Below are 17,715 nucleotides of genomic sequence, written 5' to 3'. Positions count from 1 at the left end.
AGTTTTATAAATGGAGAATATCTCGTGTCTCGAGCGCCCACGTGATAACTTAGGTGCCTGCGTACTGTACTGTATTGTAAACAAAGCTACAATAAATTACAGACAGACATGTTAACAGCACTACTGTCACAGTTATGGTTGAATTTAAAGCAGTGTTAACTCTAAAATACTGTCTTAAAGGGATAGTTAACTTAAAACACGTAATTCAGTCATAGTTTACATAACAGAACAGACTATCCAAACATTTGAGTTTCTTTATTGTGTGATACACAAGTTATTTTAAAGTGTTGATAACCACAGTGTCTGGTCCCACTCCATTGTATTCTTTGCTAGTCAGGGAAAAACTAAAAAATTTTCTCAATTGTGTGTTCACATTAGTAAATGCATTATGAACAAAAAAATGAACATTATATTGTATATAAGCATTCATTAATTCTTGTACCGTAAAACTTCAAATAATAGCCCGGGCTTTTATTTTCCCAAACCTATCATCACACCAGGCGTCTAAAAGAGACAGGCGTCTATAAGAGACAGGCTTTTAATTTAATTGTTCCAGCATGACAGCAGGAGGTTACCACATATTACGTTTTATTTTTAATTTGAATGTGTTTAACAAATTAGTTCGTGTAATAATAACAGTCTTAAATTATTTGCAGTATAAATAAAGCAAACAAGGATATGTTTTTTTATTGGTTGTTGCGTGAAATCTTACCCAGATACAACAGTGCTATTTTCTGATTGGCTATTGTGTAGCCTCTTTCTTTTTTTTGTATTGGCTCGCTCGACTAGAACTCTAGGGAAGACGGGCTTGATAGAGAGAGAGAGCAGTGCGGCCAGATACATTTTGGGCGCTGCAGCATATTAAATATGATAAATAGTGTTTCCGCGTGAGAAATACAATGTGTGGCGGGAGTGCATGCATGACAAAAGACTGAAAGCCCGGCTATTATCAGCGGCCTCAAAACACTACCGGCCCACGGGGAAAAGTCCCCACTCTCCCGATTGCCACTTCGCTACTCTCATCATCACCTCAATCCTGACGACGAAGCTTGTTGTGTTGTCATAGTGATGAGTAAAGGAACGACTGCGTCTGTCATGTGACATCTACCGGTAAGCAAAAAAAACTTTAGCGTGTTCAATCTGCACCATAGAACTGCCTTAAACAGACTATCTGACGGGTTTTTAGAAGATTAAATACAACCCGAAACTAAAAAACAGACCAGGCCTTTATTTGAGACAGGCGTTTATTTACCCAAACCTGTCGTCACACCAGGTGTCTAAAAGAGACAGGCGTCTATTTGGGACTCGGCTATTATTTGAAGTTTTACGGTATATGTAATTACAGTAATTGATGTTGCATTAACTATGCTAACAGGTTCAAATTTGATTTAAATTAAAATGCTAAAATCATATATATATATATATATATATATATATATATATATATATATATATATATATATATATATATATGAGCGCTTGTGTCTTTGTCACCTTTTTCACCCCTGATGAGTTTGCACCCCTGGTTTATTGTATCACCTTTCGCCTCTACAATGGTTGCATAGGTGCACTGGAACAATCCTTCCTAAAATGCATTAAACTTTTGTTTACAAAGACGTGAAACTCACCGAGTGGTCAGGTGTTCACTGATATGCTCACACAAAAATCGCTAAAAAATACGCATTCCAACAGGTTTTATCATAGTTTTTGCCAACTCCATTGACTTGTATTAGATGTGCTGTGAGGTACGGTATTACTCTGCGCCTGGAACTCTGTTTGTATTCTTGCAATTGGCAGAGGCGGATTATCGCCACCATATATTTATATAACCAACTGCTCAGTCGCCATATAAATATCTTCTCAGTTTAGTTTGACATGTATTTGTGAATAAAGACAACCCTATTTATCCTACCTGCTTTGGTGAAAGCCCGTTCTTCTGACTAGATACGATAATGTCGGTGCTGCGGAGAAAACTCTTCCTCGTGGTGATGGTTATCCGATAAAAACAACAGACGGATTGAACAAGATTGAATATCTGTATTTAACATTATTTTACAAATAACGTAAGCTGGCTCGATAGATTATTGTTGACTGTGCAAAGTTACTAACGTTAGCTTAATTTAACAATATTTCACAAAGACGGAGCTTTGCTTTTAAACTGCCATGTGCAGTTATTCGGTTCATTTTCGAAAGAGCACCGCATAATAAATGTTCTCCGTTTCATAATAAACATAAATAAAGTAGACTTTATAACAGAAAGCTTACAAATATCTAATGATGTGTTGATGCGGGCGGCGGAGAAGCACGTTTAATAACACGTAAGCCCTCACTGAGCCAGTGGCCAAATACAGAGCGGCGCTGCCAAACCCCGGAGATAAATGGAAAAACTTAATTTCGTCTGCAATCTGCATTGCCAAACAATCAGAAATACATACGAATTAATGTTCGTGTATATTTTACATTTAAGTCTGTAAAAGACAGTATAGATGAAGTGAAAAAGCATTAAATAAGTCGTAACCCTTTGGTGGCACATTAAAAACGAACAAACATTCGAATAGCTTTTTTTAAATTCGAATTATTATTATTGCCGATCGAATATTCGAATATCCGTGCCCATTCCTACTTATCACACTGACTGTGTTATTATCACTTGAGGTCTTTTTTTTTGAGGGCGCTCTATGCAAAGTTCATAACAACATGTATGTAGCCCTTCATGTGTGTCGTTCGTAATTTCAAAATATGTGTTCGGCGCATCGAGTTAACCCATGTGCATCACGTGTCTTGTCAAAATAAGTGCCTGCTGCAAATGCGTCTAAAGTTGTTTATGATAAAAGAGACACTCGTGTTTGCCAGATACTCGTATAATCTCGTGTAATCAGAGTTTACTGTTAAGGTCTTGCGTGTATTTTGTGAACGTGAGCGTCTCTTTTATCATAAACGTTTTGACGCGTTTGCAGCAGGCATTTATTTTAAGAAAACACGTGATGCACATGATTTACATGACGCAACAAACACATGTTTTGAAAACACAAGCAACACACATGATACTCCGAACACTTATTTTGAATTTGCACCCCTCAGAAGAGCAGTCACGAGCTGCCACTGTTTTAGTTTTCTGAAGGCATACAAAACGGTTTGGAAAAAAAACAAAAAAGAGGCGGTGAAAGAGTTAATGAAGTTTGTGTATATATTTATCTTTTTAGAGTGTGCGATTGACCCACATTTGGCAGAGCTTGCAAAGAAACAGGCTGAAGCTCTCTTTTATTACGCACTGAGCGGTGACCCTAGAATGCTGTTGGCTCCACAGCGCCCCCTCATGACCACACAGGACGAAAACGGGGACACGTAAGTCCAAATAAATGACTTCAGAATTGTGGAGAAACTTCGTTTTTATAGTTTCATTAAAAATATGTTTTGTTCCTGATTTAGAGGTTTGCATCTAGGGGTGATTCACAGTCAAACAGATGCCGTGAGAAATCTTGCTCAGGTCATTTTTGTTCTTCCTGGTGAGGATGTGCTGAACATGAGAAATGACCTGTACCAGGTATATCACAAGATCTTAAACCACTAATGGGTAGAAATAAACAAATATTTTTCAGTGTTTAATGGCATCCTCCGATCTATCCCAGACTCCTTTGCACCTTGCCGTGGTGACGCAGCAGAAAGAAGTGGTGGAAGCCTTACTTGAGGCTGATGTTGACGTTACGCTCACAGATCGTAACGGAAACACGGCACTTCACCTGGCGGCTCAGCACAAGGAGGGGAACGTGCTACGATTGCTACTGAAGCACAACTCGGCTGCGAGGTTAACTGGCGTTCCTAACACAGCAGGTACACTGGACCGCCTGTGTGAGTTATAGTAGAAGCATTCGTGCTCGGGTGTGTTGACGTATTCGTGTCATGTGCTCAGGTCTCTGCCCACTTCACCTGGCTGTTCGGGCGAACAGCTTGGGTTGTATGAGGGCCCTGCTGGAGGCCGGGGTGGACGTGGAGGTTCAGGAGCTCACGTGTGGCCGCACGGCGCTTCACCTGGCCACGGAAATGGACAACCTTTCTCTCGCAGGCTGTCTGCTGCTGGAGGTACCGTTCGGCTTCATAAGTGATTTTGAATGTTTTTAGTGATTCTACTAAATGTATAGCAGGTTTTTTTGGTTTAATGATGCATGTACAATTTTCATCACAGGGTAATGCAAATGTAGACAGCGTCACGTATAACGGATCCACCCCTCTGCACATTGCCGCAGGGCGAGGCTCAACCAAACTGACGGCACTTCTCATGGCTGCAGGTGAGGAAGTGTGTGTGACGGGTTAATAGGTTAATAACACATGTATGAAATCCAAATCCTAAAATCAGTTTTACATTTATGCATTCGGCAGACACTTATCCTCCCTTTTCCCACGGGTCCTTGAAATACTTGAAAGTTTGTGAATCTGGGGGAAAAAATTAAGGCCTTGTGAAGTTTTTGAAAATATACATACATAGATGCAGGTCATTGAAAGTGCTTGAATCTATTTTATGCAAGAAGTTTTCTGGAAAAAATCCATATTATTCCCTGTGTAGTGTAGGATAAAATCATAAATATTCTAGACTTTTAAAGCACACGTGCTAAACTGTTGGCTTTAAATGCTTATATCTTCTGTATGCGAATGTTGATTCATACCAAAATGCTTTTTTGCATAGTTGTGTTTGATAAATGAAAACTTCTGAGAAGGGAACGAGACGCTGCGTCTCTCTTGCCATACTTTCTGCATCCATATTGTCTTTGGCAATATTTCAAATAGCGATATACTTCCTGGCTCCCGCGTCACCCTGTCTTTGTCGTTAAGTCTCACCATTGGTTGAATTTGATATACACATTCAGACGCACTTACCCATGGAGGGGTCCCCAAAGTGTCACCGCAGTGACACAGCGCAAGTTCCCTCGAAAGAGAACTGTAACAATGTATCTTAAAAGGTAACACGATGTAACCTTTCTCTCACTTGAAATGTGTCCCCATCATTTAGTCCTTGAATTTGAGGGTATTGGACCTGGAAAGTCCTTGAAAGGTCATTGAATTTGAAGTTAACTAAGGAGTGAAGGAGTTCCTAAACGTTCTGTATTTTTTTTTTTTAGGCGCTGATCCACATAAAGAGAACTTTGAGCCGCTGTTCTTCAAAGATGATGAGACGTTTACAACATGTGATGATGATGAGGAGGAAGACGAAGGCTATATTCCCGGGACGACCCCCATAAACATGGCAGCCTCCGTAGAGGTGCGCCATACATTTGGATAACTGCTGTATTATGTTGTGTATTTGTATTGACGGATGACTTTGTTTCTGAATGTAATACGTGATGTCTGTTTTGTGCTGTCAGGTCTATGATATTCTTAACGGACAAGAGTATCAGCCCACCACTGTTGTTGTTCCACCACAAGGTATAAAGTCTTTACTTTTAGTAAATACATATTGTAAATTAGTTTTTGTATTATTTGAACTGTTGTCCTGTGATTTGTATGCTTGTGGCTGCAGGTGACATGAGCAGCCTGAGTTGTGAAACGAAGCAGGACCTCTGCCAGGCGCTGGAGGAGCAGACGGGAGGCTGGGAGAGTTTGGCTCATGCTCTCGGTCTGGGCATTCTCACCAGTGCATTCAAACTGAGCTCCTGCCCGGCTGGAAAGCTGCTGGACAGCTATGAGGTAAACGCTTTATTAAATTGATATTTGTTTCTCTTTCGAAAAATTTCCCAAAATACATTTTCTTTTTTCTTTGTTTTTAAAATGGGGTAGTTAAAGGAAATACTAGATAGATGGGGTTGCATTTTTCAATCTCGCCGCTAAAGTTGACACACAGCACCTTTAACTTTCACAATATTATTTCTGTAGCTCAGTTGGTAGAGCACTTTAGGTTTGATTTCCAGGGAACACAAAATTTGATAAAATGTATATCTTGAAGTCACTTTGTATTAAAGGAACACGCCGACTTTTTGGGAACTTTAGCTTATTCACCATATCCCCCAGAGTTAGATAAGTTATACCCACTGATCTATATAAATGACTGGATTTCGCATGACGTCACAACTGTGAAGCCATGTTGGTATACCCAAACGTTCTATTAAATCAATGGACGTGATCAGATTTTAATGATAAAACATCACTTTACTAGTCTTCGTTTTTATATCTGAAGTTACCCTGTACATTATTACAACACAAACGTCCTAAGCATGTACATAGTTATTTACTGAAAGTTGTACATTTTAGTTTTTAATCAGTTATTATACATTCATCTTCATTGCAGTATCAGATCAGCAGACAGACTGCACTGCAGCATATTTAGTATTAATGACAAACGTGCTCATTCTGAAATTTAAATAAATAATCATACTTTGTACCGCATGTGCATGCAATAATTTGCTGGTTTTATGTTATCTTAACTTACAAGTTACCTCAACTTATTTAGAGAAATAACGCTGACCGTGTAGCTGAATGTCAAAAAAAACTTTATTTATACCCGTGTCATTAACAGAACGCAGCAGACACACTCACCTTAACGGTTTTTTATAAATCCATTTTCCTGCCCGATTAAAGCATAAACATTGCAAATAACACCAGAATTAACAGTTAATTTACGTACACATATCCTAAAAATAATCTTGCGTGACTGATACGCTGTAAAGCGGGTGAATTTAAAACATGATTTTGAATGGAAGTCAATGACGCCGTCTGCCGGTTGGGCATACCAAGATGGCGGCTCGAACTCTGCGCTGGCTTCACCAAACGCTGTTACGTTAAGCGTTCTATGCGCAATCCAGTCATTTATATAGATCAGTGGTTATACCCTTTTCATCTCCGTGCGTGCTGTAGCTGTGTCTGACGCACCTGCCGCTGGCCTAGCTTGGCACAGGGACTGGAGGTGGGTGGCTCCAGCTAGCATACTGCTCCCAATTATGGTGCTTTTCCATTGCATAGTACCCCATGGTTTGGTTTGGGTCAGCTCACCTCACTTTGGCTTGGTTAGCTTAGTAACACTTTGGAGTGGGAGGGATTATAGGCGTGTCATTATATTTGCGCTGCCTACAACTGTGACATCATACAAGTGAGAGCAGCGTCGTTGTACATTCCCATACACTTATTTATTTCTCAGTCCTACACAAAATTAAAATTGACCACCACAAATTAGATGTTTACACATCTTGTTTATCACTACCTCTGTCTCACATGACAGTTTCTGTACAAACACCCGTGGTGTCGGTCGACGCCCTCTGCTGAGCCTCATTTAAGTTGCATTTAAGCATATATGCGGATGTGGGCGTCGCGCATGTGTCGCCACAAACTGCTAGTCTGAAAATAAACTGTTATGGTGTTTCTGATTCTCAACCTGTGGATGTTTTTCATCTCCAAAAGGGAGTTTGGGAACTTACAGCAAAGCACAGATGACAACAGGTTTAGTCGAGACAGTGCAAGCTAGCATGAAGGTAAAGCTAATCTTTTACATTATAGAGATGATGCTTGTAGTGACGATTCTCTCAGACCAATCAGTGATCTACAGGGTTTTCGCGTCACGTTTTGGTATCAGCTCGGGTCGCTTGGAACGCCGACCAAGGTGGTACTAAAAAAAGTATCGGGTACTACGTACTGCACCCAGTGGAAAAGCCCCCAAAAATAAGCTGACCCAAACCAAACCGTGGGGTACTATGCAATGGAAAAGCACCATTAGTAACAAAATAACGCCAACATTTTCCCATTTATATTACTTGGGTGGAGTGATTAGCGCAACACTTCGAGGTGCTGCGAGCAAATCACTCTGCCCAAGTAACAGTGCTGAGAATGTAGTTCCCTGTATGTATACGGTTAAAAGATGTCTGTCTCTCATGATGCTCTGGCTATACAAACCACAACATATAAATAGGAAAATGTTGGCGTTATTTTGTCACTTAAGTTATTGAGAGCTGTATGCTAGCTGGAGCCATTTACTTCCAGTCTTTGTGCTAAGCTAGGCTAATGGTGGGTGCGTCAGAAAGAGTTAAGGCACGCACAGAGATGAAAAAGTATGTATGGATTTATCTAACTGAATAAGCTAAAGTCGACATGTTCCTTTAAAGCACCTGCCGAATCAATAAATGTAATGTACTTGGTATTTTGTGTTCTGCTTCTAAGTGTAGCAACCGGTTGCATGTATGTCCTGACAGTGTCCGGTAGTTGATCTGGTTTCATCTTTTGGTGGACTCTCTTTTACTGTAGGTGTCCGGGGGAACGGTTCGTGATCTGATCGAGGGACTAAAGCAGGTTGGGAACAGCTGTGCTGTAAGTTTACTGCAGGCCGTGTGTAAGGAGGCTGAAACCACACCACCTCAGCTCACAGGTAACAAACAGAAACACAGAATTATTTGATGTTTTTGTACACGTGTAGAGTCATGTGGCCTAGTGGTCAAAGATCAGAGCTGGTGATTGCAGGGCTTAAAGTTTCCGGCACCGTGCCGGATCTCCAGCGTGCAGCATTGGTCGCGAATTAAAAATATATAAATATTGATATCAGTTCGAGATCATGCGTTCGGCTACAAATAGTATGAATGGAACACATCTTTCACTCTCAACCAAACTAACAAACTGCCCAATCAGAAGTAGAATGGGGCGGGTGTTTAAAAAGTTTGGTTGAGATCTAGCTGCAGATGCAGAGAGGAGACGTCACATAGCAAGTAAACGTAGTCAGCAGGATGATAAGTTTATGAAGCCTAGGGAACAGTGCTGTGACAGATCACAGTATGGTTCAGCTCACATGCGATTCACAGATTAATATGCAAATTTTTAATAGGGAAAAAGTTATCATTTGCACGTGTTTCAAAGGTTTGCAAATGTTAACATTCAAGTGATTTTAAACAATTTAACCATAAAAAGGCACTTTCTGTATGTGGTTGAATGTGTCCAGTCCAGCTCCAGTCAGACAATATCATCCCTATCCCTTCAAAGATCAGAACTCTTTATGTGTAAACTTAAGAGATAGATGTGTTACTCTGTCTCATACTGTAGTCCATTAACTCTTTCACCGCCAGCGTTTAAAAAAAAAACTTGCCAGCCAGCACCAGCATTTTTCATAATTTTCACAAAAGTTGAATGCCTTCCAGAAAATGTTCTTCTTTAAATTTATAAACATACAATATATCAAATGAAAGAACAGACCCTCTGTTTTCAAACAAAAAGACCTGTTTCATCCTACCTTCATTAGTTATCTTTTATCACCTCTCAAATATGGGTAGGTTTCTTCAAAAACACCCAACTTTGAGCAAAAAGCTGAGATAATTCCATTTTTGTGAAGGACTTTTGATAGAGATCAGATGCAGAGCGATCTTTAAAACATACACGTTCTCTCTCTCTCATGTGAGGCACTACTTCAGGGTTGTATAAGTTGCAGAATTTCTCTTCATTGGCAGGGAAGTGTTTTCTCATAATTAACGACTTATCTCGTCAATGGCAGGGAAAGAGTTAACATGGCTAATTGAGAAATGAAAAACAACGTAACAGTTTTATGTAAAGCGACTGTTTTTGATGCGCCATTTCGAATTCCCCCTCCGTTTGTGTGTTCAGGCACGGGTTTAAGTGCACTCAAAAGTGGACACACGGAGAGACGCGTTTCAAAAAGCAAGCGAACATAAAATCTTTCTGTTCTTGACAGGGCACATACAAAACAAAATGATCTCCACACTATTCTTTTTCTAATAAAAACATGTGTTTCAGTCTTATGTGTATGGATAGGTTAGAGGCAAAAACTAGGTCCAAGCTTCTCTTAAAGAGACAGTAACCCTCCTTAAGTCTGTGTCATTAATGTTAATCAAACAACCCAAGACAAACAGAAAATCACTTCTGCAGCTCTAAAAAATAATAATAACACTGTCTTTATTGTATAAATTAAATATAGTTATTCATTTGATTTGATTTCTGTAACTAATGCTAATTTTAGACCGTACTTTAATGTGCAACTTTCTTCTTTTTTATAAATGTTTGTAATTTCTTTATTTGTTATTACATTTTTTTCACCTCTTTTTTGCTGATCCGAAAAATTCTCCGATTCGTGCCTCAAAAACCACAATGTGATCCGAAGCGTGAGTTTTGTGATCCATCACAGCCTTACTAGGGAAGACGACCTAATTGATAAAGGACTTAAATTAGTGGCGCTGGGCATAAATAGAAGAAATGGGCAGAGACGCATTTTAGTAGATGGTGTAGGAAATTAAGAGAAGCAGGTGCTTGCTGCTTTGCCAAAAAAAAGTAAATATCAGAAGCGTCACAGGATTACTCGTCGAGGTGAAATGCTGTCTCGCAATATCAGTATAAGGTTGCGTTTGTGTCAAAACATTTTGCTTGCATATTATTATTCTGTAATCACAAAGGGAAAGAAAAATAAGTTACTTTCTTGAACCACGTTTATGCCTTGTGACCAATTTAGTGCACAAAAGAAATTAAAATACATAAATACAATACTTTCTTTGCCTCTGAACCAATTTTTGGATGACATCATTAAGCCCATTTTTGTCTTATTTTCATCCATCATATTTGGTGTGGTTGAATATCCCACACATTTGAAAGTACAGGACATTCTGCACTTGCCTAACTATGGAAAATAATTGTTTGAAAACCTAAATGGAAACCTCGCATGGGTACTTAAGCCACTACATATTAACATTCACACTTTTTTTAACATAGTAAGGTTTACATTTGCATGTAATTGCACATACAATGAGCCTCAACAATGCATCATATTTTTTACTAGTAATAGTGTGTTGTTCATTCAGTGACACATGAGAACTATTTATAGTTTATAGTAAGTGAGAGACGTTTTACTATACCCTTCTCTTGTCAAGTTTCTGTTTCCTTAACTATACCATCACGTTGTGGTCCTCTCACATTGCCTCATGTGAACTTAACAGTGATGTCAACAATACAGACTACCAATGCAGTGTAAGGGAGTTCCCCGTGATCTCAGGGTGACCCGTCACACCGCCGTCATTTGCACATTCTTCAGGGGAAGCAGGACTTGTGAAGGGGATTCCCAGGAAAGAAGAACCGAAAGGAAGATGGGGGTTTAGGGTTTTGTCTCAAACGCTGGAGTGGTTTCTCTGAAAGAAGTATTTCCACATTGTTGTCCGAGTTTGAAGAGTTGTTTTTCTCGGTTTCCTTCTTGTGACCGCCGGTTTTGTTGGAAGAGAAAGAACTTAACGATACAGTTGAATGATGTGTTGAATGATTGGATCTCCCCTTTTTTTGCTCATCCCTAAAAAAGGTCAAGCAGAAAAGGAAGTGCGAATGCATCCTTAATACATTCTTTCTAAAACTTAAAAGACAACATAAACTTCTATTGTTTATTTATTGATTTGTTCATTCAACTTTCATATTTAAAAGAAAAGACCATAACAATGCTTACTTCCCGTACCCGTTTTAATTTCTACAAATATTGCAGTGGATAAATTCCTCTTCCTTACACAGGAATTTTACATATCAGTGACAGCAGAGGTTAATATAAATCAGGTACACTATGGAAAATCAAATGATTGAGCTGACTATTGGTGCTTTTCCATTGCATAGTACTCCACGGATCGGGGTCTGGCAGCTCACAGGGTTCCCACGGGTCCTTGAAATCCTTGAAAGTTTGTGAATCTGGGGGGAAAACATTCAAGGCCCTAGGAAGTTTTTGAAAATATGCATACATAGATACAGGTCATTGAAAGTGCTTGAATCAATTTTATGCGAGAAGTTTTCTGAAAAAAATAATCCATATTATTTCCTGTGTAGTGTAGAATAATATCATAAAAATTCTAGACTTTTTAAGCACACGTGCTAAACTGTTCCCTTTAAATGCTTATATCTTCTGTATGCGAATGTTGATTTATACCAAAATGCTTTTTTGCATAGTTGTGTTTGACACATGAAAACATCTCGGGTTACGTATGTAACTGTTGTTCCCTGAGAAGGGAACGAGACGCTGCGTCTTCCTTGCCATACTTCCTGCATCCCTGTAACGCCGTCTTTGGCAATATTTCAGATATCGATATACCTTCTGTCTCCGGCTTCACCCCGTTTTTGTCTTTAAGCCTCGCCATTGGTTGAATTTGATATACACATTCAGACGCACTTACCCCTGGAGGCGTCCCCAAAGTGTCACCGCAGTGACGCAGCGCGAGTTCCCTCAAAAGGGAACTGTAACAATGTATCTTAAAGGAATAGTCTACTCATTTTCAATATTAAAATATGTTATTCCCTTTACTAAGAATTCTTGATACATCCCTCTATCATCTGTGTGCGTGCACGTAAGCGCTGGAGCGCGCTGCGACGCTTCGATAGCATTTAGCTTAGCCCCGTTCATTCAATGGTACCATTTAGAGATAAAGTTAGAAGTGACCAAACACATCAACGTTTTTCCTATTTAAGACGAGTAGTTATACGAGCAAGTTTGGTGGTACAAAATAAAACGTAGCGCTTTTCTAAGCGGATTTAAAAGAGGAACTATATTTTATGGCGTAATAGCACTTATGGGAGTACTTCGACTCGGCGCAGTAACACCCTCCCTCTCCCATAATGAGAGTGAGAAGGGGAGCAGACTTTTCAGGCGAGTCGAAGTACTCCCAAAAGCGGAACCTACGCCATCGAGGCTATGCCGTAGGACCTACGCACAACTATAACAATCCCTTCAGATGATCTGTCGCTTGTGCAGCTCATTCACATAACCATACTGCGCACATCAGAAGGTTTTTACGAAGGTAGATGAATGTGAGTGGTCGCGCAATTGACATCTCTCTTTTTTTAAAACCTCGCTCTGGCACGTTTTACGATCACACTGCGCTTTCCGAGCCCGTGGCCACCTTCTCACTATTCACCAAATCGTGCCCTGGCATGGTACAGAGCGATCACACTAGTAAAAACGAAACAGGCTTTGGGGGTTAAACACACTCGTGTACGGTTTGGTTAGGACAGTGCTTCTCAATTATTTTCTGTCACGCCCCCCCTAGGAAGAAGTAAACAAATATAACAACAACCAACTGGCGCATTGTTCAATGACTGATAAACCAAGCGCTCAGCTGAAAAAAAGCTGGCAAGGGCCTACAGTTGGCGTCCGCCCGCCATTTTCAGGCGCATTTAAACGATTTTAGAGATGAAGCTCAGTGACATTGTGTTCAAGTAAAAAGTTTTATTTGTATTAATACTTGTCTGTTTTTTCCCTTAAATAATTTCTCAGGTCCAGAGCTGTGTAAGGCCATTCAAGGTTTGACATTAGGCTCTCAGCGGGAGGAGAGTGGGATATGTGACAGCGGAGTTGAGACGTCTTTCTAGAATCTTAGCCGAAGTCTTGCTGACTCAGTTCGTCTTTGAATCAGGGCCTGGGCAACCATACAAACTGAGGCTTGACCCCATTAAGACCAGCTTTGTCCTCACTACAGCAGCATTGCCAGTCAACCTCAGGACACGCCTCCAAACTCTTCAATTGGCCACTGCCTACTGTGGGTTCTCCTCAGCCGCATCTAAAAATGGAAATGAGGGAATTCTGAGGATCATTTAAATGAGGAGTCCTAAAGGGTTCAGGCCAAGGGGTTTTTCTTTTATTTTTCAGCTTTTAATTTGTAAAAACATTCATTTTCCTTTTTTACACGATAGTTGTTTTTATATTTCTGTGTTTCTTTTGTGGTTGAATGATGTTTTGACTGAGCCCAGATTTTACATCCAGTGCAAATGCACATTTGACACTCCTTTTAGGACGCTTAATATTTTGGTGGTATGTTTTGAGTTGTATGGCTTCTCTGTCCTGAACTTAAAATAGTTTTGATGTATTTTTAACTGCTATTCTGACTACAGTGTTCTCAAGTATTTTTTGTTTTTAGTATTCGTGCAGTTTTTTTATGTTTTAATGCAAAGTTTCTGATATAGTCAGTTGTAAACGAAGGCTTTTCTCCTGGGGTTACAAAGCATTTAATTTAGAGAGGTGCAGAAGACAATCTGAGTATTGTGTGAAAAGCAAAAGAGATCGACTGGATCATTTTGACCCTGTAGATCATACTTGTATAATTATTAAACCGTCCTGAAGACCAAGATCAGCTGGTTTAAGGAGCTCTGCATGCACATGGCTTTCCAAGTGCAGGACTGAACACGGTTGCATGCAAGAAAAAGTTGTTCCTGAATTCCTAAATGCTTTTGGAAGCGACCAGAAAACATTAACATGTACTGCTGTATTGTGATGTACAGCATTATTTAGGTTGGGAATTGGATTTCTTTATAATTGTTTAGTGGTGCTACCTGCATTTAAACCGACTAGGTCATAAGCTTTGAGAGATTATTTTCTTTTTTCTCCACACAAACAGGAGCGTTAATCCGGGCCGATGATTTCTGCTGGTTTTTAGCGATTTGGGGTGTTTGACAAGATAATGATTTGTGATCCTGTCTGTGAAATCCAGGTTATAATCCAGTTATGAGATTAGGGGCATCAAAGTTTGATTTCAATCTTTAACATGACCTTACTCAGTCATTATTAAAGATATCAACGGTGTATTTTCACAGACTGTTTCTTGCATTATGTAGGATGATTTTATGTAAAAACAGTAAGTCACAAAAATGACTTTAGCTGGGTTTTCACAGACTGGGTCACATTGTGTGTGCATGTGCGTGTGTGTGATTTAGACTCAGGAGCTTACAGATGTGTCTGTTTTGACAGCCCTATATAAACTCTTTTATATGTTGAGCAATTAATCATATTCTTATCTGTTACTCAGGCTGTATAAAAACAAACTAGACTCAAGGATCAACTCCATACTGTTTATTTGGATTTATGCATCACAATTAGGGTTGCAAATGGGCAGAAACTTGGAACTTAATCTGGGGAATTTTTAAAATATTTCAAATTAGAAAATATATCATATACAAACATGGCAGACATGCATGCAAGGTAATAAAAATTTTGAATAATCCTGATACTTGTGCTCATCAAGAAGTGGATTTATTTACACAAAGCACAAGGGAGTTTTAAACAAATTAAGTAATTTACGTTAATACAGTGGTTCCCAAACTTTTTCAGAGTGTGGCCCCCCTTGTGTACGGTGCATTCCTTTGCGGCCCCCCAAAGTAAATTTGTGACAAAAAACTGTTCTAAAACTCAACATTTTAATTAAAAAAACATTAAATTATACAAAATAGTAGTGCTTTTGGTTAGTAGCCTTGTTTTTTTTAGGTTTAATTACACAGAAATCATGATAAATTAATGTATTTCATAAAATGTCATAAAACTGGGGCCCCCCTGGCACCATCTTGCGGCCCCCCAGTTTGAAAACCACTGCGTTAATACATGCAAATAGGGACATTTTGACATTATTTTGCCTTCAGTAAACTGTGTGCATGTGACTGAGGAACGGGCAGGGTAGAAATTCAACTGAAATTGCATGAAATCTTGTTGTTTTAAACACGATTATGCTGCAAGATTGTTTTGACTACATTTATGTTCCCTGGCAACTCTGCAATTGTTTTAGATTCACAGTTTATTCCCGTTAATTCCCAAGAAAAGTTCCAGTCTTGAAAATTCCCAGAATTTTGCAACCCTATTCATAATATATATACAGACATGTTTGTAACTGATCAGATGTTCTCTGTGAAATTTTCTGACGTTGATCGTTGACTAGAGACAAAACAGTTTCAGCCAGTGATGTTTTTATATCATAGTATAGTACATAATAATAACAAAACAAATAGAAACCCTAAACCACAGGTTTGATAGGCACTGTTGCGTATTTTCGGTTGTAAATTGGTATTTATGTCTGTGGACCCTTTGAAACGGTGTTGTTTTCAGGGGGAGATGTTTGTGCTTTGTAATTGGTTTTGTGATACTTTTATAATAAAATTATTCATTATACTACTGCATTACATCTGCCATTTTTAATACTGCACATTTAATAATTTTTTTATGCATTGAAACTCAATTTGTGTTCTGAAAATGCCAGCAGGTGGCGCCTAGTAGTTGAAAAACCCTCTCTTCACATTGTAAAGCAAACTGCTATGCAAAATTGCTGTGGAGTCAAAAAATGTCTAAACATTAAAAAGTGAATATTGGACAAAAGTACAGAATGACAATACCAACCCAGTCAATCAACACGTTTGGATTAGTAGTAGAGTTTTGCTTTTGGTGACAACACACATAAGTCAGAATGAAAGGTTATTAGTAAAGCATTTATGTGTTGAAACAATCAAATGTGAATAAAATGTAACATTCTGTACTTTTGCCTCATATCTAACAAATTCCTTGTCTCCACAGCAAACAGAGCAGTTTTCTAATACTTATGGAGGGCACTGCACACACATGCATGCATACAGGATGTCATCAGTGTGTTTAGCAACAGATGAGAGTGTTAAAACATGTTAACACATGAGAAATTTATATTGACATAGGATCAGAAAACTGTTTGACTACCCAACTTGTTTGTATAACTGATTTCAAGGGTTTTAATGTGTACTTAACGTTGTTATACTCTGGAAACAAAATTATTCTCAGAAGTCAACTAAATCTGACAAAGCCCGTCATCGGGGTAGCTCAAACATAAAAAAGTACATATAGAACCCTTATAAAAATTAACCATGGTTTTATAAATCATGGTTACTGCAAAATAACCAACCACAGTTAAACCATGGTTGCTGTAGTAAAACCATAGTTTGTCTAATAGTATCATTTTAACACAAAAAACGGTTAATTTTCGTAAGGGCGGTTTCAATTAAATATACATTTATATATATATATATATATATATATATATATATATATATATATATATATATATATATATATATATATATATATATATATATATATATATAAATGTAAAACATTTTAGTTATGCAGCTGTTTGCCAATATCTTACTGTAGATTTAAATGTATGTTATTTACTGGCAACAGTTTGTTAACAAAGTTAAATAAACATTAAACATAAAAGGTGCAGTGTGTAAATTTTAGCAGCATCTAGTGGTGAGGTTGCAAATTGCAACCAACGGCTTATTCCACTGTTCACCCCTCGCTTTTGAAACACTTAGAGAAACTACGATAGCCGCCACCGGACAAACATGTCATAGTCGGAGACAATTTAGTAAAAAAATTGTCAGTTTAGGGCTTCTGTAGAAAAATGTTGTCACAAAATGGCGACTTCCATGTAAGGGGACCCTCTGTGTATGTAAAGGTCTCGTTTTAAGGTAATAAACAAATAGGCTAACGGTTTATTATGAAAGGTCTTTATACACCCCTGATAATATAGTTTTGTATATTATTTTGCATTTCTGCCAAGAGATCTTTCTAAGAATTACACACTGCACCTTTAAAGGTGCATTGTGTAAATTTTAGTGGCATCTAGTGGTGAGGTTACGAATTGCAACCAACAGCTCAGTCCACTGCTCACCCCTCGCTTTTGAAACGCATAGAGAAGCTACGGTAGCCGCCACCGGAAAAACATGTAATTGACGGAGACAACTAGCAAAAAAGTTTGTCCGTTAAGGGTTCTGTAGAAACATGGTGGCACAAAATGGCGACTTCCACGTAAGGGGACCCTCAGTGTATGTAGATAAAAACGTCTCAGGTAATAAAAACATAACGGGTCATTATAAAAAGGTCTTTATACACCCCTGATAATATAGTTTTGTATATTATTTAGCATTTCTGTCAAGAGATCCTTTTAAAAATTACACACAAAATGTGTGCTGTTTTTAGATGTGTCCTTTAAAATGCAA

General features: G+C 38.7%; 1 protein-coding gene across 1 annotated transcript in view; it reads left to right on the top strand.

The window, feature by feature from the left end:
* nfkb1 (nuclear factor of kappa light polypeptide gene enhancer in B-cells 1) overlaps positions 1 to 15,862 on the top strand; it is a 41,699-nt gene extending 25,837 nt beyond the window's left edge. Inside the window, exons 15-24 of the mRNA XM_055178539.2 lie at positions 3,204 to 3,345; positions 3,430 to 3,544; positions 3,630 to 3,831; positions 3,911 to 4,080; positions 4,184 to 4,286; positions 5,115 to 5,254; positions 5,358 to 5,418; positions 5,513 to 5,679; positions 8,221 to 8,341; positions 13,205 to 15,862. Coding sequence (XP_055034514.2) covers positions 3,204 to 3,345; positions 3,430 to 3,544; positions 3,630 to 3,831; positions 3,911 to 4,080; positions 4,184 to 4,286; positions 5,115 to 5,254; positions 5,358 to 5,418; positions 5,513 to 5,679; positions 8,221 to 8,341; positions 13,205 to 13,299 — 1,316 coding nt within the window. The 3' untranslated portion in view covers positions 13,300 to 15,862. The remainder of the gene's footprint in view (positions 1 to 3,203; positions 3,346 to 3,429; positions 3,545 to 3,629; positions 3,832 to 3,910; positions 4,081 to 4,183; positions 4,287 to 5,114; positions 5,255 to 5,357; positions 5,419 to 5,512; positions 5,680 to 8,220; positions 8,342 to 13,204) is intronic.
* Positions 15,863 to 17,715: the final 1,853 nt, after the last annotated feature.

This window comes from Misgurnus anguillicaudatus, chromosome 16 (genome assembly GCF_027580225.2).
Source record: "Misgurnus anguillicaudatus chromosome 16, ASM2758022v2, whole genome shotgun sequence".
In the NCBI taxonomy this organism is placed as follows: Eukaryota; Metazoa; Chordata; class Actinopteri; order Cypriniformes; family Cobitidae; genus Misgurnus; species Misgurnus anguillicaudatus.
Note: the sequence above shows the minus strand (reverse complement) of the source record. Positions and strands in the feature narration are given on the sequence as shown.